Source organism: Anomalospiza imberbis, chromosome 17 (assembly GCF_031753505.1).
Source record: "Anomalospiza imberbis isolate Cuckoo-Finch-1a 21T00152 chromosome 17, ASM3175350v1, whole genome shotgun sequence".
Taxonomy (NCBI): Eukaryota; Metazoa; Chordata; class Aves; order Passeriformes; family Viduidae; genus Anomalospiza; species Anomalospiza imberbis.
This window is the reverse complement of record NC_089697.1, coordinates 9,804,319-9,828,821: the sequence shown is the minus strand read 5'-3', so window position 1 is coordinate 9,828,821 and position 24,503 is coordinate 9,804,319. Positions and strand designations below refer to the sequence as shown.

The 24,503-nt window shown below is 49.2% G+C and overlaps 1 protein-coding gene across 1 annotated transcript in view; it reads right to left on the bottom strand.

Annotated features, from left to right (window-relative positions):
• The window catches only part of LAMA5 (laminin subunit alpha 5), an 86,018-nt gene extending 66,602 nt beyond the window's left edge, over positions 1–19,416 (bottom strand). The window contains exons 1-2 of the mRNA XM_068207956.1: positions 19,078–19,416; positions 13,156–13,308 (exon numbers count right to left, since the gene is read on the bottom strand). Of these exons, the coding sequence (XP_068064057.1) occupies positions 13,156–13,308; positions 19,078–19,386 (462 nt within the window). The 5' untranslated portion in view covers positions 19,387–19,416. The remainder of the gene's footprint in view (positions 1–13,155; positions 13,309–19,077) is intronic.
• Between the last annotated feature and the right edge of the window lie 5,087 nt (positions 19,417–24,503).

Below are 24,503 nucleotides of genomic sequence, written 5' to 3'. Positions count from 1 at the left end.
TAAGAAAGCTCTGATTTAGTGCAGATAAGAGGGCTGGGTGAGTAAGCACACACCACTGAAATAAAGACCACTGCTGAAAGAAGGGCAGGCATATGGGATGGCACGTGTCCGGGCTGGGGGCACAGCACAGGTGTGTCTGACTTCAGGGGTTAAAAACCAAGTTTTTCAGCAATAGCTACACAGTTATTCTCATGGCACCACATCATGATGAAATATGTCCAACTGACCTTCATGGAAGTGGCTCTCTGCAGATGCCTCATGGATGTCAGAGCAGTCCAGAGGGGGCATTCACACATTTCAGGCAAAAAGCAGCACTGGTATAAAATACACCGTGTAGAGCAGCATCCTCCCCCTGACCTGGCTGATGGTGTGTGAGCACAGCCTCACCAAAAGCCCCCAGCACACTCTTCTAGCAGGTGCACAGCCCTCCTACCAAAAGTGCTGGGGAGTTTCCAGCAATGAGACACATGAACAACAAGGTGGTGGGTGAAGAAAATAAAGGATAAACTAGACAGAAAAATCACATCTCCAAACACAGGGCTTGCTCTGTCAAGAGGCAATCCTATGTCTGCAGCAAGCTCAGAGGCAGAAGGAGCCTGTTAAAAACAAAACTGCAACAAAATGGGGCTCTGCAGGGTCCAAATGAGCTCCACTCTCTTACCCAGTGTCTCAAATAAAGCGTTTCAGCTGCCAGCCCCAGGGATAACACAAGGCAGGAGTGAGAGCTCAGCACAGCCCTTACTCTGAGCACACAATTCCCCAGGCTCCTTAATAAGACACACTAATTTTTCACACTGTTAAGTGGAAAGCAAACAGCTCAGACATTTCTGTTCCTACATTAGGCTCTCAAGCACATTTGCTGCATATCTTATCAGCAGCTTCAGCAGCTTTTCTAAGCCATTTCAAGACTTTGGCCTTCAGAAACCTGGAGAGGGGGTGGAAAAACCCTCTATTCATTCTTACCAAAGCATAGCACATTTTTAAGAGGACATTCCTACCATCCAGAGCAAACAAATGTTCCCAACTGTATGTTCTGTGGGGTTGTTTGAGTTGCAGCAAGTAAGATCAATACAGGTTCACTGCACAAGGTATTTAAATATCCTTAGAGGAGTTCCTGAGCCAGTTTAGAATTAAAAGGGAGAAGTCAGACAAAAGAATACTTGTCTGTGCTTTAGACAGCTTGCAGGCTGGTTTTTACACCCAGAGTTTTACAAGCACAGCTCCATCAGTCAGGACCACAAGCTTGTTGGGACGGGCTCTCCAGAGCATGCTAGGAGCTGTACAAATCTGGGACCTGCTCCATCCAGACATCCCCGGCTCTACAGCACTAAAAATAAATTTAAAAAATACTATAAAAGAGCTATAGTGAGACCCTTTCCAGTACTGCCAAAGCCTTGCTGATTTGTTAAGTTTTCTAAGGAAGCCCTTGGCTAAATCACAGGCTGAAAAAAGAAACACTCAATACCCTTCCATAGGATACAAACAGGATTTTGTGCTTTTGATGAGACTTGAAACAGCATCTGCTTCTTCTGTGGCCAGCAGTGAATAAGATCTCTGTGACATTCCCAGTTTTCTGGAGGTCCTGGGCAGGGATGTCAGGATCTCACCAAAACACAGCATGTACACAGATAAATGCAACCTGATCTGCTGTGACAAACAGGAGCCAGATCTTGTGTCCCACAGGGCACAGTGGGCAGAGCAAGGTGTTGGAGCACAAGCCCAGGTGTCAGCCCACCACAGTCTCATCCCCTCTGTACAACAGCCCAGGGCCCTGGACATCATTGCTTTGGCCACAGCAAGGAGTTAAGTCCCAGACACTTCAATCCACGACTTTTCTTGCCATTACCAATACAGCTCTGAATTTATGACAAAAATGACTTATGCCTTCATAGAGCACTCGGGAATCACTAAGCAGAACCTCCAGCTACAATATACAGAATGGTGTATGGTCAACCAGCACCTTTACCACAAACTGAATTAAAAAAAAAAAAAAAAAAAAAAAAAAACTCTAAAAACCCCAGGCCTGTTGCATCTCAGCTCTTCATTCAATTAAAAAATCCCCAAGACTGATTTCAACCTTGACAAGGCACAACTTGTACATCTGTGACACAGCAATTTCCCATCAAAGAGAGGATTTCAGACCCAGCCTGTCTGTAACCTACCCAAGTCCTCTTTTTCCTTGCATTTATGGGATTAAAAAAAACCCAGAAAACACATGTCATACACTTCACTTCCAGAGCTGCAGGAAATCCACTCTAAGTTGCATGCCAGCTTCAGCTCCAAGGGTTTCTTTGGGCTGTTCTCTCAGCAACAAGAACAAAATCTTGGCAGCAGGCCATGCTACAAGAAAGTATTTCCCCCAATTCCCTGGGACGAAGTGGATATCCTGTCACAAACCTGCACGCATGGGAAGGGTGAGGGGAGGAAGGAAACGGAAGAGGACGAATTAGCTAAAAATTGGCACAACGTGAGAGGTCTCAGCTTGGCACCAAAGCCCCTGAAAGGCTTTTCATTTTAAATGGCCAAGTGCCAATGATGAATGACTCACACAAACCTCAGGAACCTCAACATCTCCAGCACCCAAAAGCAATATGCTGAAATCCTCCCTCCGTTGGATTTGGAAGGGCACATGGATGCTCAAGCTCTGACACCTTATTTGTGTCTATGCCTATCTTTCCTTGTATTTCTTAGCTCACCATTTCCAGGGCCAAGTGGTTTTGGAAAGCCCCTCTCTGGATCACTGTCAGGCTCCAGATCCCACATGTACCAAGATGACTCAGCTCCAACAGGAAAAGTCTCCCTTGCATCTTTTAAGAGGTCCCTGCACCAAACCCCACTGCACCCAGCTCCCAGGCAGCACTTTCTGCCTTTCTGGAATTCCTCTGCGTGGTCCCTGCGAGCCTTGACAGCGCTGGCTTTAAAGCCTGGTCGTTAGCAGATTTCAACAAAGTTAAACCCCACACATGCTAGCAGGTTTATTCTTCCAAAAATCCACATCCCAGCCGTGCAGCACGTTAGCATTTGTCAGCAGGTTTCCCCACCATGACACTGCCGTGTGAGCTGACCCAAGAGCAGCAGATACCAGGGTCACAGCAGGATTAACATTCCCTACAGCACTGCTAACACCAGCACAGATCTGCAGCTACAGTGGTTCTGTGGAGTTCTTGCTGCTGGTCAGACCCACAAGGCTCACAAGAACACAGGGGTTTGTCCTCACAATCCCCCCAAGAACCCCTCGTATTTCCCACCCAATTTACAGAAACTTGAAGCAAGCATGCTCCAAGGCAGAAAACTACAACTGGTAGAGAAAGAAATAATCAAACCCCTTCCTGGAGTCCAGCCAACATCTTTGTGCCCACTAAGTTCGGGTGGATGCAGACTTTGCCAAAGCCTGGAATAGGATTAAGGAACAGCTTTAGCAAACAGCCAGGACAACAACAGTGAAGTCACGATGAAACCAGCAATACAGATTTCTGTTTGCAGTCATGAGCCTGTGTTTACAGTTTGCAACTATGTGCAAATACCAGAAAGCCATTCTTTTCCTCTTCCCATTGGGGCTTGGCATGATGCACATTTAACTAGATCCAAGAGATGCCTACAGCAGCATGCCAGCTGGATTTTGGGCACAGGGCACGCTCCAATCCACAGTGATGGGAACTTGAGAGTGACCTGAGTGTGTGTGTGAGGGAGAGCTCTGTATCAAAGCAGGCAGAGAAAGAAATGGGAAAGAGAAACTAAAAAAATAAATTGTGGCATTCTCAGTTTGCCTGTTTGCTTGTCCCTGCATGGGTTACACAAACAACCACTGGCAAGACTCAGGATGCCAAGCAGAAGATGCAAAGTGATTCTCAGGCAGGGCACACCAACTAGAGCAAGATATAAACACAAGCTTTGCCAGGAAATCTGCTCCATCAAAGACACAGTTTACAGCACACAGCTTCATGGAAAAAGCCATCAGTGATATGCAAATCTTCCAGGATAAAGGCAACTTCTTCTAAGGGAAGCTGTTGTAACTTCCAGATAACCATGCACACCACGCTGGTTTAACCCTGCTGCTGAACCCCAGCTTCTCCAGGTAGATGTGCATGGCTGGGAACAAGAGGCATGCTGCTTTGTGCCACATCATCTCCCATGAATATTTTGTTGTTTGACAGAGGGTAGGACAAGAATGTCAAACTACCATCCTAACACTGCTCTCCAGGAGCTCTGACTGACAAGTCCTGGCAGGACTTGGTGCAGCAGCCATTGCCGGCCCCGATGCCTGCTCATCCTCTCCCTGCCTCTGTCTGGCTGCCTTGCCAAAGCCCTGGGGCCAGGTTGGGGTGCCTGGAGGAAACAGGCAACGTGGCTTCCTACACTGCACAAACAGGAGCTGGCAGCCTCCAGACCCACCTTCCATTAGCAGTGACCTCATGCTAACAAAGGCGTTTTTATAGTTATGCTTGGCATGTCCTTCTGTGGGGAACAAAATGTCATTCCTCTCATTCTTGTCAGAGTCTCTGATGACCAAAGAAGCCCCAAACCACAGCTCAGTCCTTGCCTTGTGCGGAGTCATCCATGTGTCACCCTCAAGGCTTTGTCCTCTTCCTCGCTGGATGTCCCAGTACGATCCATCCCTGTTCCCATCCCTCCTCTCTAACCTCCAGGATGCCTCCAGAAGCAAAACCTCAGTTACCAGGTCTGTGAGAATAGGCCACATTTCCCTAATCAACTGCCTGGAGTCTGCTCTTAAACTCCAGCACACCAGGCATGCACCTTCCCCTCGTGTCCTCCTACTGATCTCCGTTTTTACTTCCATCAAACAGGAAGCAGTGAACTGTTTGCTGCACTGCTTGGCATTACACATAGGAGGGGAAGTCCGGAATTTGAAGAGCACTGATTCCAGAAAACAGGAAACAACTGAGGATCAAGGCTGGGCACAGCCTGAAGGCCCACATTTATGACTATAATAAAAGGATAAGGCAGAGATGAATGCAGGGCTGAGCCAGGCTTGGTAGAGCATCAAAAGAAAGGTGCAGGGGGCTAGAACAGGCTTGAAAGAGCAGAAAAGCTGACTAGGCAGATGATCAAGAGTGTATTTAGCATCCTCCCTGCCAGCCCTGTGGATCTGAGCCAGGAGATAGCTGTGCTGGAGCTGCAGAGGGCAAGGACAGCTCCTGGAACTGTGCCCCAGGAAGCAGGAAGAGCTCACTTGAGGGGCTTCTCATCCCAACCAGGACAAGCAGCAAGAACTAAACTGGCTGTGCAATGCCACAGGATGAGCCTGTCTCTCAGTCCCACACACAGAGCAGGGCTGGCAGTGACTCCAGGCTCACAGCCCGCAGCTTCAGCAGCTTCAGCCCTCAGGGGTGTGTGCAGGACACGAGATCTGCACCCACAGGGCTCAGGGATGCTCTCACTTGCTGAAAAAGTGACAGAGGAGAAGGGGCTGCACAGAGCCAAGCCAAGAGCCTGACTCAAGGAATCATTCTCTTCTGCAACAGATTGGTCTGGTGCTACACAGGCTCCTGCAGAGAAAATGGAGATAAAATGCAGTATTCCCATTCTGCAGGTGGGACAAGCCAAAGCACAGAAAATGCTAAACCACTTAATGGGATGCCAGCATGCTCTGTGTCAGAGCTGTGAACCTCTCTGCTTCCACTGGCTATAGTGACCTTCCCAAAAAAGCTCCCTGCAACATCTCTCTGAGGGAGGAAAACAACAGCAACAGGGGCCTGGCCCAGGCAGTCCCGCTCTGTTTTAACTCGCCTGGTACAGCCAGGCACAGCCTGGGCAGAGCTGACCCCGGAGCACGTGGACCCACACACACCCCAGTCAAGGCATGCTCTTGTTTTCCAGCCCAGCCAAGCAGACACTTTCCAGGAGAACAGCAAGAAATTACCAGGCTTGCCTTCCAGCTATTCATTACAGGCTAAAGCCTCCCCTACTCCAGCCTGACCTCTCCCCAGCCCATGCTCACCCCGAGGCTCTCTCCTAATCTTTGAAGAATCCCAGGGAGCTGAGAAGAAGGGACAGGCTGGAGGAAATAAGAAGCTCCAGGGAAGGAGACCTCACTGTCAGCCTCTTTGTTTCTCATCACACCAACGTTATAAATAGGCAACAACACCTAGGGAGAAACTAGAGTGGAAATCTTGCATGCATTTCTTAGAACCACCAATTATCCTTTCATCAGTCATTACCTGGAGCTGTTCTGGGGGGGGGAGGCTGAGGTTTATTTTAACACCTGGTTCAGGTCTAGGCAGAGCAAGCACAGCCTCTGGGAAGATTAAGCTGTTGAAGCACAAGGGTCATTTGTACAAGATGCAAAGAGCAGGCAGAAACAACCTCCTCGAGGCCACAAAAGGTGCCACAACACTGAGTGACCTGCCCAGAGCCTCCTGCTCCTCCCTGTGCTCACAGCCTGGCAGACGTGAGGCAAGGCAGGTCTTTTGGGATTCAGATGTTACAACTGAAATCCTTTCTACTCACTGCAGCCCTGGAAGACTGATTTTAAGCAGTACTAGCTCATGACTTGCATAAACATAACATACAATTAAAATTCATGTGTCACCAGTGATTTACCTACACCAGTATTCTGCACAGCTTTTCCCTTAACAGCAACCAACAGCAGCAGCAAAGAGGAAAGAAGTTTCAGCCTTGGCTGCTCTGGAGCTTGGCATCCAGTTTGGCAAGGCTGTTTGAAAAGGAGAGGATGGGTCCGCTCTTGCTGCCAGAGGAGACAGATCCCCACTTGATTAACAACCAGACACTCCCTTCCTGCTCACCTGAGCGGCTCCCACACAGCCCTTGGGAGCCAGGAATCTGGTGGGAGTTGGCAGATGGCCCTTCTCGACCTTTCTGTGCTAAGTGAAAGCAAAAATCACACTTTATCAGCACGAAAAAAGAAAAAAAAATTCAATAGCTGCTGGTCCAGGTCAGGGGAACTGCAGCTTTGAAGAAACAGAAGAGACTTCACAGCTAAGTTAAACAATAAAGCGCGAAATAAATTGGGAGAGAAGACCCATCCACTTGGGCTCAGTGCCAGCTCCCAGTCACACCTTTTCTGCCTTTCCCAGAAGCAGCACTACAAATGTACACCCTGCTTCCATTCCACATCCATGGCCAAGGACAGCAGCACTGAACACGCTCTGTAGTTAAATGTGAGCCACAGACCACTCAGATCAGGCAGCTACAGTTCTGAAGCCTATGAACAAAGATCCTGATCTACTTTTGAAGGATTTTATTGCAATTGGAGAGGACTCTACAAAGGAGAAGAAACCACAGGCTCAGCTGTTGAAAGTAAAAAAGATCTCTGCTCAGCCTACTTAATGTGCTTTGTTTTTAATGCTGCTTTTGCTCCAACAGCCAGAGAACAATTTGGAGAAAGAACGTCTTTGTTAGAGATTTTACGCCCCGGCCCTTTATTTAAGGTGCAAAAGCTCACAATAAATGTCACTAAGCTCTCCTACCCCTTTCCCACAGGGGTGCCCCAGCACAGTGAGGACCAAGTAGGAGTAATTACCAAATAGTTCCTCCTCAGCAATGAGAAAAGTTAAGAAAAATAAAAACCGTATGAAAAAAAAAAAGAATCTTAAATCCTCCCCCATTCTTGCAATGTTCCATGAACAACACCAGGCAGGTAAGGAGCCTGTGGTCCCAAGAGAAATGGACACTGTGCATTTTCCAGGGATGAGTGCTGGGGAAAATGCTGCAGGAGACATGCCCAGCGAGGGGAAGGAAAAGAAGAGACTTCAACTTTCCCCCTGTGTACAGCAAGAATCAACAAGAGTGCCCTTGAGGGAAGTGTAAGCAGCAGCTTCATCACCCAGAGGTAAGGGCTCCCAAGCAACAGAAATTAAGAAGGTGAAAAAAGGGAGAAATTTAAACGGTTTTCAGCTGAAAATGCTTGGATGACCATCACGCCTATCCCACATCAAGCCTAGGGAAAGCAGCCTCCAGGACATCATCTTTATTCATGAAGAACCCAGAACCCTGAGCGCTCTCTTGGGATTTTGTGAGTTAACTGCCTCAAGAGGGATTTTTCAATTCATTAAGCCAGAGAATAAACATCAGATTCATCTTCACGTTGAAAGCTTTTGCTGGGAACAGGGAGGTGAGCCTCAAGCCCATCAGTTTGCAGGGATTTCCTCCCAGGTGCTTTTCACAGAGGGCTCCTGAAGACCTCCACCAGCAGCTCCTACTACCATTTCAACTAAAAGAAAATACATGGGAGGTGAGAAACTGAAGTGAAAGAAAATGTCAGTGTTTTTACACACGAGGTACCATGCTCTGGATCAGTGGTGTTGCTTCAGCATTAGGCCAGATCTAACCCAGTCCAGATCTGCCAAAGATGAGTAAGAATTTAATACTCATTAACAAGAATACAGTTCACACAACAAGGACTGAGCTGCTCATGCAAGTCAGGCATTTGGCTACACCTGCACATTTGTAGGCATCCTGCACATCAAACCATCGTGCAAAGCTGGTCCTGAGGGGACCCTCTGCAGTGCAAAAGGGAAAGGAAGCAGGTTTATGTCCTGAAAATCCACCACAGGAAAAACACCCAGCTCCTTTAGAGCCAAGTTTCACACTGAAAGACCAGCAGCCTATTGCCAAGGGCTGAAGCACCTCGTGTGTTTTGTGCATCAACACCTTTACTCTGGAGCTGAGAGAGCCTGGCAAGCACAGGTTAATTAGTTCAGAGGCCAGAAAATGCAGCAGCTTTGGCAGGTCCCATTGCAATTACTAGAAAACTCAAGAGGTGCTTCTCAAAGCACCTCAAAAGTTATCAATCCGCTCCCTTGCTGAGACACACCCCAATGACTACCAAACCCACCTTGGCACTGGCTCCAGAGCATGGCTCACAATTCCTCTCACTTCCTTTCCATCTCTGTGAATTACCAATGGATGCAACTACTTCTTTTCCTCCTTCTAAGCCCAAAGGGAGCTGCATTCCAAAGAGTTCTGGAGATCTCCAAAGGAGAAGGCTTCTCTTGTCTCCCCAGCAGAAGTGAATGGATGTCGGTGTTTCTGTCAGGCACTGCCCAACTAAATACCTTCGAGGTATCAACCAAAACTCTCTGTAAAGCTTCAGTCTGAAACCCTGCTGTTCTCTGGTGTCACCAGGGCCAGCAGACGAGGCAGGAGGAGATGGGGGCTGCTACTCAGCCACCCTCTCACTGCAGTAATTAACCTCAAGCAAGCACTGGCACGAAGCTCCTGCTCTTGCATGACTGCAAGCATTCCTCCCCCAGAGTTTATCATAAAGCACCAACTATCCATAAACATCTCAAGGAAGGGCTGGCCTGGGTTCACCTTCATGCAAGGAAGATGTCAGGCTCTGGCAGGGAGCCAGCCATTCATGTTTTCTTAAACCTTGTCAGCTCTGACTCAAACGACCTCTTTTGGGGGGGTGGGGGGGGGAAAGAATTTTCCATCAATCTTCCATCACACCCCTTCCTCCCCCTCCACCCACTGGGGCACTTAATCACAGCAGGATCACAGGGGACAATTCCCATGGTGGCTGTGAGTCATGGTGTCCTGTCCCTCTGCTCTCTGCACAGCCCCTCTGCAGCAGAGGCACGTTCCCATTTCCAGCTGGCCTGGAGGCTCCAGGCAGGACAGCAAAGAGCCTGGAGCTGAGCAGCAGCACAGCAGGTTTAAGAGCCCAAACCACAACACAGACTTTTGCCCTCCAAGCCAGGTAGGACAGCCACTTTTTGGGATTTTGACAAATCCAGATAGTCCAGTGACAGCAGTGTCCCCTCAGCACACAGCACCCTCAGTTCTACTCTCCAAAACCTGAGCTGTGCTTCACATGGTGCCATGATGTATTTTACACCAAATTCATGGCCCAACCACTTATCCTAAATCTAATAAGCACAAGGTCATTATTAAAAGCAAGGAAAAAAAATCCCTCTCCATACTCCTTAGCATCTCCTAAAATCCATTTATCTTTCCTCCCTGCAGCTGTTTGTCACATTTCTGGTGCTCAGATCTGGGTCTGACATGGAAACCTTCAAGTGACTTTTCCTCCTCTTGCACACACAATTTTCCTCCTTTCTCCCACACCAATTCTGAAAAGAGAAACCACTCCTCCCCAGGGAGGCAGGAACAGACAAGGTACCAGCAGGAGCAGTTCCCATCCAACTCTCCAGCAGATAACTGCACACAATCCCTTCCCAAGCCACGGTGGGAGCCCTGATGCACCTTGCTGATGATGAAGCCATTAAGATTAGGCTGCTGCTAGCACTCTGATGTGAGGAGACTGTTTAATATCCTCACACCAGCTGGGTGGCCAGCCCAAGCCATTCTGGAACTTATTTGCTGGCTGTGAATATTCCTCCTTCTCTCCTTCCCACAGGATTTTAACACCCCTGTGAGGAGAGCAAGCTCCCAGCCAGCAAAAAGCAAAGAGCAACAGGCTGCTTAATTAACTGACCCTCTCCCAATTGCCACAGCCTCGCCAAACGCTGGAGGAACCCGATTCCAGCTGGTAATTAAGCACTTAGGGCTGGAGAGGGATGGAGCCAGCAGGGAAGCACAGCAGCAAAGGAAGGGGCTGACACCACAACCCCTTGTGCCAGCCCTGTGTGCCCCCAGTGCCATTACTGCTCCAGGCACTCATGAGCCCCCAGAGGGACAAAAGCTTTTAGTGGCTATGAGTCCCTTAAATTAAACCTTAATTGGTCCAAGAGCTCTCTAGATTGATACACAGAGCAAGGAGAGGCCTTGTTTGCCAGCCAGAAAAAAGCCCTGCTGTCAGACATGCCTGGGAGGGTGTTGCTACCTGTGCAGTTTTCACTGGTACCTAAGGAATTTGGGAAGCCTGGCTGCCAGGTACACTGGCCTGATCCTGCACCTGCCCTGCTGACCACACTGGGTCCCAAGAATTTCTCTCTCTTTTATCCTTTCAACCAGGGTCAATTTCAAAAGGAAGAAATCGGCGATTCCCTAACATTTAATCTCTTTCTATTGCCTGACCTACCAAAACAAAGGAGTTAAAGCAAAGAACAGACTCTCACCAGGAGCATAAACAGGTGATTATGGCAATTACATGCAATAAGGCCATGTATGAAGGGGAAGCCACTAAAACCAGCAGAAGCTTTATTTAGGCTTGTGCTGCTCTTGGGACCAGCTGGGTTTATCATGTATTGCAAAGGTGACAGGGAAGCAGAGGGGCTGTGAGCCCAGAGAAAATCCACACCAGGGTGAAGCATCTGCCACCAGCACCACACATGCAAATGCTGATAGCACTCCTGCAGAAATGATGGTGAAATCCCACCTCCCTGGGTACTGAGGGCAAACAGGCTCAGGAGAGAGAAGGTCAGCGTAGACCAGCTCCGTTTTAACAGCACTGAAGTCCTCCCAAATTACTCCAGGCTCCGGCTCCCAGCACAGCAGCTCTGAAGGCTGCAAATCCCCAGGTGAGCCAAGCCCAGCAGCTTGCAGGCACACTGTGCAGCTGGGTTAGCTCTGGCCTAAAGCCAGAAAGTTGCCAGGGAGAATGACAAAGAGGAGGAGAAGCTCCGGAGGAAAGCTGCCCTTTGAAAATCCCTCTGCAGAGCAGCAGTGACAGAAAAGGCACATTGTAGGCTGGCCCTTGGTCACAGGGGGAGTGAGTGCAGCACATCCCTGCCAGCTGGGATGTTTCTAAGAGACACAGCAGATGCCACCTACGCAGGGGAGGGCTCAGCTCCCCGTGTGCGGCACCAGGAGGCTTTGCCCACACAGCTCTTGTGCCCTGGCAGTAGCAGATATTTCACTGCTGCTGGTACAGCACAGCTTGAGACAGCTGGCACTAATGGAGAGAATAAATTTATGAAGGGTGTTTGGCAGACTCCAAATGAGCGTTACAGCAAGGCAGGGAGCGGAGCAGAGCCAGTCCTGGGGACTAACGTGTGTGTTTGATGTATCTAACTGAAGGGCATCATCATCAATACAGAGTGGCCACCTCTGGATGTAAATTTGGAGTCAGGTACCCTGCAAATTGCAGTGACAAATGAGCCTTTACTCTAGCAGAGAGAGTGAAAGATCTACCTGTGAAGTCATTGTAAAGTTTTGGTATCTGAAAAATCTCGAAATCCCTGCAAAACAAAGCAAACTCCCAAAGGAGCCCTGACTCAGCCCCCAAGAGGCTGCTGAGCAATCACAACAAACAGGTTTCCTAGGGGAGAGGTGAGCTGTCCACAGCTCCAGAACTGCCCCAGCCCACAGACTTCCCAGCCATGGAGGTCCCAGACTTGGCCTTTGGGGCTGCAGGACTCATAGCACAGCTTGGGGAAGCATCTCTTGGCAGGTGAGAGCCCATCCCTACCTGTTCATGGGGACACTTCAGTAGATACCTGCTCAAGTGTTAAAGCCTAACAGAGCAAATGCCCCAAACCCTGAACGACAAGGGTTCAGGCTGCCAGGGAGCAGAGGCCTCACACATCCCCGGTCCCAAGGATGGAGGAGCTCCCCCATCCAGCAGCTGGAGCAGCAGTTCCATACCACAGAGCAGACCCACATCCCACTGCTCTCCAGGCTTACAACGCCTTCCCGCCTCCACAGCTCCAGCCAGGACATCTCTGCTGCTGGGGGAACTCTGAGAGAACATTCCATTTCCAGAGGGACATTCTGCAGATGAACAGGAGCAGCAGAGGAGGCAGCAGAGAAGGGCCTGGCAGCTCTGCTATGAAAATGGTAATTCCCTCTGACTTGCCACCATTAGAGACCAAACATCCATTGCCATCCTTTGTCTTTTATAGGAAGATCTCCAGCAGGGACTCGCTGTTTTTTAAAGAGTTGTAAACACACCAGTTAAAAGTTTTAGAGCTTTGAATTTCTCAGGGCTGTATCTTCCCATTTTGGGGTGAAGCCTTGCTGAGTGCCTCCCCTGGAGAGGCAGGTACCCTCTAAGGGGAATGGCACCTACATAACCTGATGAGTTTCCACAAGTGACTCAGCTTTTAGGGAAGATCTAAATAGCAACAACCAAGGGTACAATGTAGTTAATATTACAAACAGGAAAGAAGTTTTTCCCTTCCTTATTTTAACCAAAGCCTCCAGCCCTGTCATTAAATGAGTGGATTTTGTTCCACACTTCCAGTGAGCTCCACTAAAGGATTTCAGAAGCAGAAAAGCAGTTCCTCACCAGCACAGTCTACAGCATGATGAACAAAGGATTTGTGTTACCTGTCCAAGGTCCAGGGTGACGTTGACCTGGTTGAACTCCAGCCCCCGGGAGAGAGGGGGGCTCTGCCACCAGCGCTCTGTCCCATCAATGGCATTTGTGATGGGGTGGGCCTTGTTGCTGTTTGCAGAGGAGCAGATGTCGCAGTACTGGCCCTGGCAGAAAGTACAAAAACAACATTTAACTCCGGCCAGAAAAACATGATACAGAGCAGTCAGGTATCACAGCGATTCAGAAAATACAGAGTTTCATTAAATTCAGAAAATACAGCCTGCTAGTGCAAATCAAGATACAGAAAGTTTTGTTTGCACCAATTTAAAGCGTGGGTGCAAAAAGGCACATGAAAAGGCTCAAAACCCCCACAACCACCCAGTGTAGAATCTGGGCTGCTCAGAGCAGCATCCCTTCTGAATTTCAGATATGCAGTGAACAAGGACAAAGGATCCCAGACTCAAAGGACTGGTTACCAGAAGCAGGAGCATCTGAGGGAGAAGCTGCACTGCAATGGAGAGCAGTGGCTCAAACTCCATGGTCAGCAGCTCCTGTGCTGAGGCTGCCACTCACACCCAGCCCTGCCCTGAGCCATTCAGTCCTTTCCATGGACTCAGACTGGCAGCTCCTCTGCCCAGCTCCCTGCAATCTGTTTCTTGCCCACCTATTCATTTCACAATATAGTTCTTTCAGCTACATTTTCAAGCTTAGTCTCGCAGCCAAGCTCCTTTTGCTGATGATGCTGTAATGCAAGGCCAGAAAGGGACAGCCCCAGCTGTCAGCTGGCCAGGGACTGCCACCACTTCTCTGCCTCGCTTTTGTGGCCCGGGTGGCTTTGTCAGCTCCATGGACACGCTGCCAGAGAAAACAACCCCACAACTTTAACAGCACCTCCTGAGCAGCATCAGACAAAGGCCTGAGCTGTTAGGGGCAATTCTTTCTCTCTCATTAATGGACAAATGAATCTGACCCACGCTCAAAGAAACCTGCAAAGCACCCTGAAAACTGGCAAATTGTTATGTGGAGCCACTGTTGTGTCACTTGAATTGCTGCTAGGAACAGCCTGGAAGGGAGCTGTGTTACAGGCAGTTCTCCTTTTAAAGGCACAGCTATCCCCAGGCAGGAATGCTGCCCTTGCCTGTCCCAGCTGCAGCCAGCGTTAATATTACACCAGGTACGAGATCTCAAGACAGGCAATCTCCTTCCTGCCCCTACCAGGGCCGAGGCAAGACAAGGCCACTGCAGAGCATGTGATTTTCCAGATGCTCCAAACTCTGGAGGAAGCTCAGTGCAAAGGAAACAGATTTCACAGCATTATTCTCCACTACCACACACTTTGTTAGCTGCAGACAATTATGCAATACAAGTTATCCTGAACAAGAACACTTGAAAATTAACTCCCCTAGAGATGTGAAAATAGAGATGGGCAAGCCCAAGGCCAAAGAAAAGGGGAGCTGAAACCATCCAGGTAACCCTGACATACATGCAGGGAGCACTCAGTGTACAGAGAGGTCACAAGGCTGGTTTGGACATGCTTTGAGCCAGCAGGGAGAGCAGACCAGATAAAACTGACCCAACTCTTCAAGCTCAAACCTTTAATGGGAACCGGTGCAACAGGTTGTGTGGAAATTTCTGCTGCACAACACACAACACTGAGGTGGGGAGTGGGGGGGGGGGGGGGGGAAGTCAGGCAAGGTTACAAAACAGGGATAAATAACAAAAAAAGAGTACTTTCATAGTTTAAATTCTTGCCACATATGTAAAAACCATTTTGAACCCAGACTTCACATTGATGGGAGACAGTCAACTCAAGCTGAGTAAGAGGGGAGTAAAAATTAGGATCAGCTGCTGCACATTTATAACGCTGCTGTTGTCCCTCCCTGGGCAGCCTGCTGGGCTGGGAACACATCAACAGCTGAACCAGGTTTGCTGTTCAAAGTGTGATTAGCCTCTCTGATGCACCAGTTGCTCATTAGTTGCTTCATTAGAGCCAAACATAAACCTGACCAGAATAATTTCCAGCTATTTGTATTTTAGAGCAACTCAGGCCCCTGCACATTGTGTCAGGTTCTCTACAGGGAAGTTCTGACATCAGCAAGAGGATTTTAATTAAAAAGCGGTTGTGAGCTGCAGGCTTAGCAGAGACTGCAGGTGGCCAGAGCAGTAGAGGTGTGGACACTACAAAGGTACGGTCAAAGGAAGAACTTCAGCAATGCAAGGAGTTGCAGGGCACCTCAGAGAACATAAAACTGCCGCTATCAGCGCAAACTGCAAAGAGGGAGAGATAAGGAGGAGGTTTGAATGAGGGGCAGCTTCCAGAGACCTGCAAGGCCTGATCCTGCTCAGGGCAGTGGGAACTTTGAAGTTTCCCCTGAGCATAAAGACCAACTGGGCACCCTGCTGGCACCTCTCTCAGGGGACACAGGTGGCTTTGTCCCAGTTTATCTGGCCCTGCCATGACCCAACACCAGCTCCCCTCACCTGATTTATCAGAAAGCCACAGGGAGCATGGGGCTGCTGGGGAGGAGGTAAAAAGGACAGGAAATGTGGTGTAAAAAGTAGTGTTTGAGACAAAGTGCCTACTTGCATGCTGCTCCCAGGGCTGTCCCTGCAGATCAGCTGCTCACACAGAGTTAGGCAGGTGCTGTCTCACCATGCGTCTTTTCTGTGGGCAGCAACTTGTTCCAAACCTGTGTTTTCAGCCCCAGTTAAACCACTGAAATCCAACACTATCGTGGGCACAAACACAGAAGAGACATGTACTGAGAGGTACAGCACCAATTGTCACCTGGAGCACTGAGAGCCCTGGGCTGAGCCAGATCCCTTCTGCCACCCACCAGAGACAGGACACGGGACAGAGAGGCACCAGCACAAATGGTCACTGACACGGCAGTGTATGAAAGAGAATGCCACTTAATTCTGAGACATTCAGGGATGAAACAGCTTCAGATTTCATCTGTTATCAACACCTGGAAGAGTGAGAGGGCCAGAGCTCTGGTCAGTGCCCACACAGCTCAGGCAAGGATAGCTCAGGGCTGCAATTCAGTGCTGAGAACACAGGGCTGGGGTGAGAACAGGCTTCTGAGGGAGGCACAAGCAGCACTGCCTTGAAATCAGTCAACTTTGTTGTAGGTTCTTCAATTCTGAGGTCTATAACTGCTTTAATTAATGCCAGTAACCTGCCTCACGGCTGCAATCCTTATCTGAAGTAATAACCTACAGCCCTGCCCCACCCTCAGGAGCAGTGCACCATCCCTGCATGTTTTGGAACAGCCCCCAGGCACACGGGTGGGATGGGGAAGATGAGCACACAGCTGTGCCTTTGCAGACTCGTCTGCCTTGGAAGACAGCACCTCCAGTAAAGCTTAAACAAAAAAAGCAACCTATGATCTCTCTTCTGCCTTATCCTCAAGACATTATCATTAAGGCAGGGCTGACCCACACTGAGGAGTGAATTTGACAAGGGAAACAAGCCTCCAAGGCAAGTCCCTTTCAGCACACCTCAGCATTGCTGTGCCTCACATCCTTCCAGACTGAAAAGCCCCCCACTGTTGGAAATGCAGTCTTCTGCCAAAAAGCCCTGAATCAAGCAAAGGAAACTCCTTGAAAAGGTTTACAGCCTTCCCACAAGCTGTGCCAAAACCACTGCAAGTGTCTTTAAGGCAGTTTACTTCAGAAAACTTAATGATTATTGACATTTTAAGACCATCATGTTTAAAAGTCAGTGAACTCCCTTTTCTGAAGCCTTCTATAATGTCAAATTAAACCAGCAGAAAATAGAGAACTGACTCAATTTATTTATTAGACGACTGTATTAATGTTTATCCCAGGTCTTTAACCAAGCAAATGTCCCTTCACCAGCACAGCATGTGGATGTCTCTTGCAGGAACCCAAATGGCATTTTCCCAGTATTCCTGATGACAACTCCTTATGCCACAGCACATCACACACAAGCAGTAACGAGCAGGTGAATGAAGGAGGGAAGGGACTCTGGGCTGGTGGGACACGCAGGCAGTGAGGACATGCATGTGGAGTTCATTATTGTTATTTCAGTCTGCTCAAATTGAAGACTTCGCTCCCACCTCCCTCCTTGCTTTAGTCACCGGGTGGTGCCAAGACCCCTAAAGGGGATGAATTGGGAACTCTGACCTCTGCTCTGATGCCTCCTGCTTCCTCCCCTCCCTTTTAGGTGCTGCCTGTGGTCATGGAAAGGAGCCAGTACAAAAGGAATTTTCTAAAGCTTTCAGACTGAGTGAAGCCCACTGGCCTGGGAAGTGGTGCTCAGATCAAAGCCCCCCCTGTGCCAGAGCTGCACAGGGGACAGGAGGGGGTTGCTGCAGAATTCCACAGCTCAGGAGCTGTCTTTGGCAGTGGAGGGATGCTGGGGCTGCCCCCAGAGCTGGTACAGCCTGAAGGGTTTATTTCAGCCAGCAGCATCCTTAGTGCTGTGTGTCATGCTGAGCTAGCAGGGTGGCCAGAGCACAGATGGACACACGTGGAGTGATAAATGCACACCCACATGTGCCAGCTTTTCCAAGCAGCCTTATCCTCCCAGTTTTCCTCCGGACATCGTTCACATATTTGTTTGCAAGTGCACAGTTACTTCTGTTACTTCTTCACCTATCCTTACTCCTTTGCCTCACTGGAGGCACAGTTACTACATAGAGCTCCCTGTAAGCTTCCTGCTACCGGGACTTCAGGCAAAGCTTCTCCAAGTTACACTAGTTTACAGTGCAGGGAAGTGAAACATGGCTTTAAAAGGTGGCAAGGCTCCCAGGAGGATACATCAGGTTTTTGCCAGCCAGTGACATCTTCAACCATTTATTCTACACAGACAGCGAAATTCCATGTCATAACCACACAATAGCTGGAAAATTCCTAGGGCAGCACTAACTCAGGAGAATGTGTCCAGAATGAGAAAAATGCTTCAGAGATGATCTTGTAACAAAGCCACCCGCACCAAAAGGCCGAGAAAGGCTCGGCCCCAGAAACTGACAGATTTCCTTTGCTCGTCCTTGGTGTTCCGTACAACGGGGACACCGCCACTGCTCCTCTGCAGCAGGTGAGCGGCACCGCGGCTCTCAGAAGCAGAAAACACTGAGCAGCAGCTGGTGGCTCCATGGCTGGCTTCAGGCTGCAAGAGCATTTCCAATCAGAGCTGCTCTTCCCGGCTCGGGTTGCCCTCAGGGGGGACACTGGGTTTGGAGTTCCTGCAGCTAAACCTGGTGTTTTACAAGCCCGTTTACAACTGTTCTTTCCTCCCTTCAAGGGAGCCATAGCTGTTACACTGCACTGCAGCTTTTACCGTCTACATTCCTGGCTGCAAGCTCCCTCTGGGCAGCTTAAAATGGGACCCCTGAGATAAATCACCTGACATTCGCTTGTAAAATCCACTCCTGTAACTTTCCCCTCTGCTCATCCCGATGCCCCACCGAACACACGGGAAACGGCGGAGTTAAAACACATCAAGGTAAATATTATCCGTTCAAGACGCATCAAAGTAATCGCTATCACATTTACCCTAACGATTCCCTGACTACCAAAGGGAATTTGGGTGCCGGCTTGCCCGGGCTTTTATGAACACAAAGAACCCGCAACTTTAAAAAGAAAGCCCCGAGAGCCCAGCGAGCCGCGTTCCATGAGCGACTCCTGGCAAGGCTGGGAGAGAGGCCGAGCACGTGCGTGTCCCCATCCCGGGGGATGCCCTGGGACCACCCTGAGCCCCCAGCACTGACCCACCCGCGGCTGCTGGACCAGCTCCGCCCGAGGGATGCGTGGGAACACACGCTCCCCGCAGGAGCGGGCCCTGCCCGCCCGGCCCCGCCGCCTCTGCCCTCCGCGGCGGCACCGGGAGCGCACAAAGCGGGGCTCGGAGCCCAGCGCAGCCCCGGCGAGGCTCCGCCAGCCGCCCTCCTCCGCCGGCCCGGCCGTACCTGGATGGTCTGGTTGGGGTCCCCCCCGGCCAGCGGGCCCCCCACCAGCTTGCAGTACAGATCCTCCACGGCGCGCCGGCTGCCGGCGCCCGCCGCCTCCTCGCCGCAGGTGGCGGTGGCGGAGATGCGGGTGCCCTCGGCCAGGTTGAAGTAGGGCGGGTGGAGGCTGTGCCCGTTCACATCGCTGGGGAAGGAGGCGGGCGGCCGGGCGGCGGCGGCGGGCAGCAGCAGGAGCAGCAGGAGCAGCAGGGGCAGGGGCCGCGGCAGCAGCGCCCGCCGCGCACCGCCCCGCTCCGCCGCCTTCGCCATGTTCGCTCTGCGGGGCCGGGCAGCGCTGCCGCACCGGCTCCGCTCCGCTCGGCTCTGCCCCTCGCCGCCGCCGCCGCACTACTTCAGCCCCGGCTGCGGGGAGGGGCCGCGGCAGCCCCGCCGCCCCGATTAACCCTTTGGCGGCCCGGGAACCCCCCGGCCCCGCCGGAGCGAGGGGAGGCCGAGTGGGGTGAAGTGATGCCGCCCCCTCCCAAGGAAACGGGGACGGGATCCCCCGGGAACAATGTGCCCATTGTATCTGCGGGGCTGCGCTGCCCGCGGCGGCTCGCTGGTGTTTCAGTACGTTAAACTCCATTAACCGATAGATCGGGTTATCTACAGGAAAAACTCTATTACTAATTAACAAAACAGGGGAAGGCTTGACCAAACCCAGTTCGCGCTCCTCGAGGTACGCTGTGGGTTCTCGTTTAATTTGGGCAGTGAAAATTTTACTTACACTTTCCCCGGAAAGGATGGCTTTGGGAAAATGACTTTAGCTTCTCACCTAAGGGGGAAGGAAGCAGCTCAGCGATAACCCAACTTTCTCCCATCCCCTGGCTGCCCATGGACAATCCCTCCGTGGTGTGACTTGCAAGGACACATGCACGGTCAGCTCTTTATATGCTGCTGGGGGGGAAGACATTTTAGAGATAAAAACCTGAACATCAATACAGAGCAACACATAAATTAACTCATCAAACCACTGCTTTGATTTTCTGGCAAACACAGACTCTTTTAAAATCCAAGAATTTATTAATACACACGAAATGTTGTGCCTGAACTGGACAAGACTGCATCTTTAAAGTAGGACATACCAAGAGACCGGGTCTGGACTCCAAACAGTTGGATTGCTGCGGTATTTGAACCCCGCAGGAAGCAAAACAAGCTCTTAAGCGTGTCCAGGTCTTCACCGGCTGCTGCTGGGCATTTGCTCTTTGCATCACATCATCCTCTTTTTTTCTTATTTTCTGTGGACAGCCTAGGAGGTACCAGTCCTCTTGAAAAAGCTACTGTCTTAAGTATGAAAAGCTTCAAAAAGGAAAAAAAAAAAAAAACAAACCAGAACCAACCCCCAAAAAACGTGATGCGTGTGGCTCAAATACATAGCTCCACAAACTGAATTTCCACATGGCGTGCACCAGCCAGCCTCTGCAATGACACTGATTTCAGCACTTTTGGGGGGTTTGCAAAGATCCCTCTTGCTGTATCTGGGCCACTGTAAATGTATATAAGTGTAAATATGGATTTATTGTCAGGTTTCCACAGGGTTCTGCCGGCAGTGGGACACTCGCAGCCCTCCAGCCAGGTGCTGCTCGGGAATGCGGGTGGCTCCCAGCATGGATGGGGAGGTGGAGGAGTGAGCGCAGTGCCGGAGTCCCCGCGCCGTCGGGAGCATCCAGCGCCAGCTGTTTCCCGGGGATCACATTATCATGACATCAGGACTTGTGAGCGCAGGGCGGTGAGAGGTGCCTGGTTCCACATGGCGAGGAAGCACTGAAGCACGGCCGCCAAACGCATTCAGTTAGAAAGATTTCCTAAAGCGCTTTCAGACATCTTTTAACCCCTTCCTGCTTGCCCGTCTCTTTGGAGACCTTTCCCCCTGGTTTCCCCACTTAATGCAAGATCTTATCTCTAAGCGGATGAATGTATCCTTTAAAAGCTAAATAGAACCTTTAAAAACAAATTCTTATCAAAAGAACAGACGGTCTTTGCCCTTTAAACCGTGCTTGAAAATTGGTAGGTTCCGCTGGGAACAGCCACCTTTGAAAATACTTGTGCTCTGACGTGTTCATGTGGGGGAGACCAATACTCCACAGGACAGGAATTAAAACTTCCTTCACTTTTATCAAATACCGTATTTAATTAGCTACTTACACCCCATGGCACCTGTAAATACGTAAAAAGAGTTAACAAGGAAATCAGGGCACAGATTAGGAAAATAACTTTCTCCCACCCCCACAAGAGTTTCAGGGCAAAACACTTGGGCCAGTCTAATATCTGTAATCCCTCTAGTGGTAATATAATTAATCTCCTTTCCAAAATGCAATTAAGGAAAGTGAAATCACAGTTAGCACGTGGGTTTTGTGGCACAGACTCAGGAGCACCACGCAGAAAAAATGACCTTTCTGCAGTCTGAACTGGCCTCCAGTTGACTGCAGTGTCTTTCAAAGACAGTTTGAAGATTGAAATCATACTTAGGCTACCTATAACTGAGGGGATCTGAAGTTTTCCAAGAAGAAATAAAATTGTTTAAAGACAGGACATTCTGAGGGTCTTTTTCCAGCACAGGAAGAAAAAGACAGAGGGTTTCTAATGTTGCTAAACATTCAATTTAGAGGTTAACCAAAAAGTTGAGGTTAACAACTTAAACTCCTTCCCTGATGCCATCTCTTTTCAGCCACATTCAGGAAAAAAAGTCATATTTACTCATCTGAACTGGACACGAGTCCCATCTGGTCTAACATCTCACCTGAGAGAGACCAGCAGCAAACATTTCCAGTGAAAACTCCCATGGGTGGGTGAGGAATACTCTGCTCCCAGAAAAGATGTTGCCTGATTTATAACAGCTACCACTAGCTTGAGTAGTGAAGCCTTTCTTCCATTTAAGAGGTTTTTCTAAGCATAAATGTCAACATCCCTGGACATTTGCCATTCCTTTACTGCTCTGCTCCCTCTTTGAATTTTACTAGTTTCTTGAGCCTCGCAGTGGTGCTTCTTGGCTTGGCTTCACAAAGCTGGTCACAGTGACATGCTCTCAAATAAGAGGTGTTGAAGCAGAAGAGACTTTTCATTTTAAAGCCAATCCACAACCAGTGAATGCAGAAAGAACTGGAAAAAAAGAATCCAGCCTGTAGCATTCCTGCTCCGATCTGCTCTGAGCCTACATGTAGTAACATGACCTCAGCCATGCTGTTATCCATCTGCACCCGCTGAAGGCATCCGAGTTCCACTGCAGGTTTTACTTTTGCCTCCCTAAAAACTGCAGGACCATGAGGAGCTTGCCCAAAGCTGCCACCAGAAACCACAAGTTTTTTTTTCAAGCAAGCTGTAGAGTTGCAGAAGGAGTTTGGGGCGTGGAGGGACAGGTAGAGCTTAAAAGAAATCTGAGAGCAAATTCAATGTATGGGCTCCAAACAACTTATCTCCATGAGGGAACCCAGTTCCTAAATCTGAACAAAGATTCTGCAAATTACAAGTGAAAGTTTTCCTGTCTGTACAGACCCTTTTAACCTATAGGAGCACAAGGAAGCATCCCACAGCCAGAAGCGAGAAATTCAGCAGTGACACAGACACATTCTGCTTCCTGTGAATAAATTCTCTGGTTTTATCTTGTCTATTACACTGAGAAATGTAAGGAGTTCTCCTCACTCCAGGAAAAGCAACATATGGCCAATGGAGAAAGAACCATTTCCTTCACTTGCAGTATTTCCTACCAAGGCACCACCACAGCCAGAGCCATCACAAGAGCAGGGCCTGAGCCAAGGGAAATAAGTGAGCATCTGGTTCTTGTATGGTGTAGGGTCAGGAGCACGTTATCTCAGGGAAGATTTAATCACTTTCCTGCTACCCTGCTGCAGGCTGTGTGAAGGAACGTGTTTCCTGAGCTGTGCTCTGTGCTGACCCAAGAACTCCACGCCAAGCTCACCATTTATAAGCGTGTTGTGCCTTGACTCAAGTGTGTCAGGAGCAGCTACCAGGAGCTAACAACTAATTCTGCATGAGCTGGAGTTGGACTAACACCAGCCAGAAGTGCAATCAATATCCTTCAAGCACATCTCCAGCTTTATAATTTTACAGTCTCCACAGGCTCTACCTGGGAAGGCTGTAAAACAAACCCACAAAAGGCATCAGCAGGTCCCATGCGAGGTTTGCTGAGTTCACAGAGGCTCGGGAAGGAGCTCCCCTTCTGTTCATACAGACCCCCACATGTGCACATGCAGACAGTTCTGCAAACAGCCCCCAAACAGAGACCTAAAGTACATTTCCCCTGTTTGTTCTTCAAACTGACAGCTCAATTACAGCTTTTTAAACCCTTCTGCATCGGGGGGAGCTAGGGCACAGCTTGAATCTACAGTGGGAAAGGACTGGAGAGTTTTGTTGAAGGCATGAGGAATTTGACCAGGATCTGCTTTGGTTTTTCAGACTGGTTCTTATGAACATATACAACCAAAAGCCAGAGGGGATGACCAAACTCATCACACTACCATCTGCTGTAGTCTGCTTTTATGAAAGTATTCCTGGTGCTGTTTTTGCCATATTGACAAAAATAGTTAAGACTGGACAAACCAGACCAGACTGATAAGGTGATTCAATAGGAAGCAACTCTAGGAAAGACATAATTCTTTATATCTTTTTTGGAATTGAATTACACCATGTGAAAATGCAACCCCCTAAAACTGCCAAGTACCAAGGAGCGTTGGCAAGAACCAGATTAGGACACATCTGGAATGAGAAGTTATTTTTCCTCTCTTGGTAGAATTACTTTAATGTGTTTTATCTTTGTTTCCTTTATAGTGTTCCTCCTCTAACATTTATTCAAAATTGAAAAAGACTGTTTTGAGAGAGAGCTGATCAATTTGTCATGCCCAAGCAGCACCTTTTAGTTAAAACCAAAAGGAGCAGACATCTGTGTTTTGTCTGCTGTGGACATTTTCACGAAGAGATCAAGAAGATTCATAATGTAGCAGGACATGTTACTCTACACCAGAGAATTCAATTCACTTTAAGGTCAGCCTGTACCTTCCCGGTAATCAAATGGTTCCAAAACCCTCCCAAAGCCAGAACAGGTGTTTCATTCATACTGTCTGTCTAGCTGGCAAGGACCCAAATACTTTCTTTTAAAGCCTAAACTCTGTATTATTCTGGGGCACATGGAAAACATACGTAAGTGCTGTCTCCTAGGCACGCTTCGGGCTGGGTCATCATTAGCTACGTGTTTTTCTTTGCACAGCTCAAACAGGAACACAGCTGCTTTTATGTTAATAACTAAATCATGCTTTAAATGTGCCACACAGCCCTGCCTTCAGCCAGAAGGGCCCTGCAGATTTAACGAGCTGACATGTCAACAGAGATCAGTTCACCCACCAGAAAAGTGCAGCTACTCCTGGGGTGAGCTT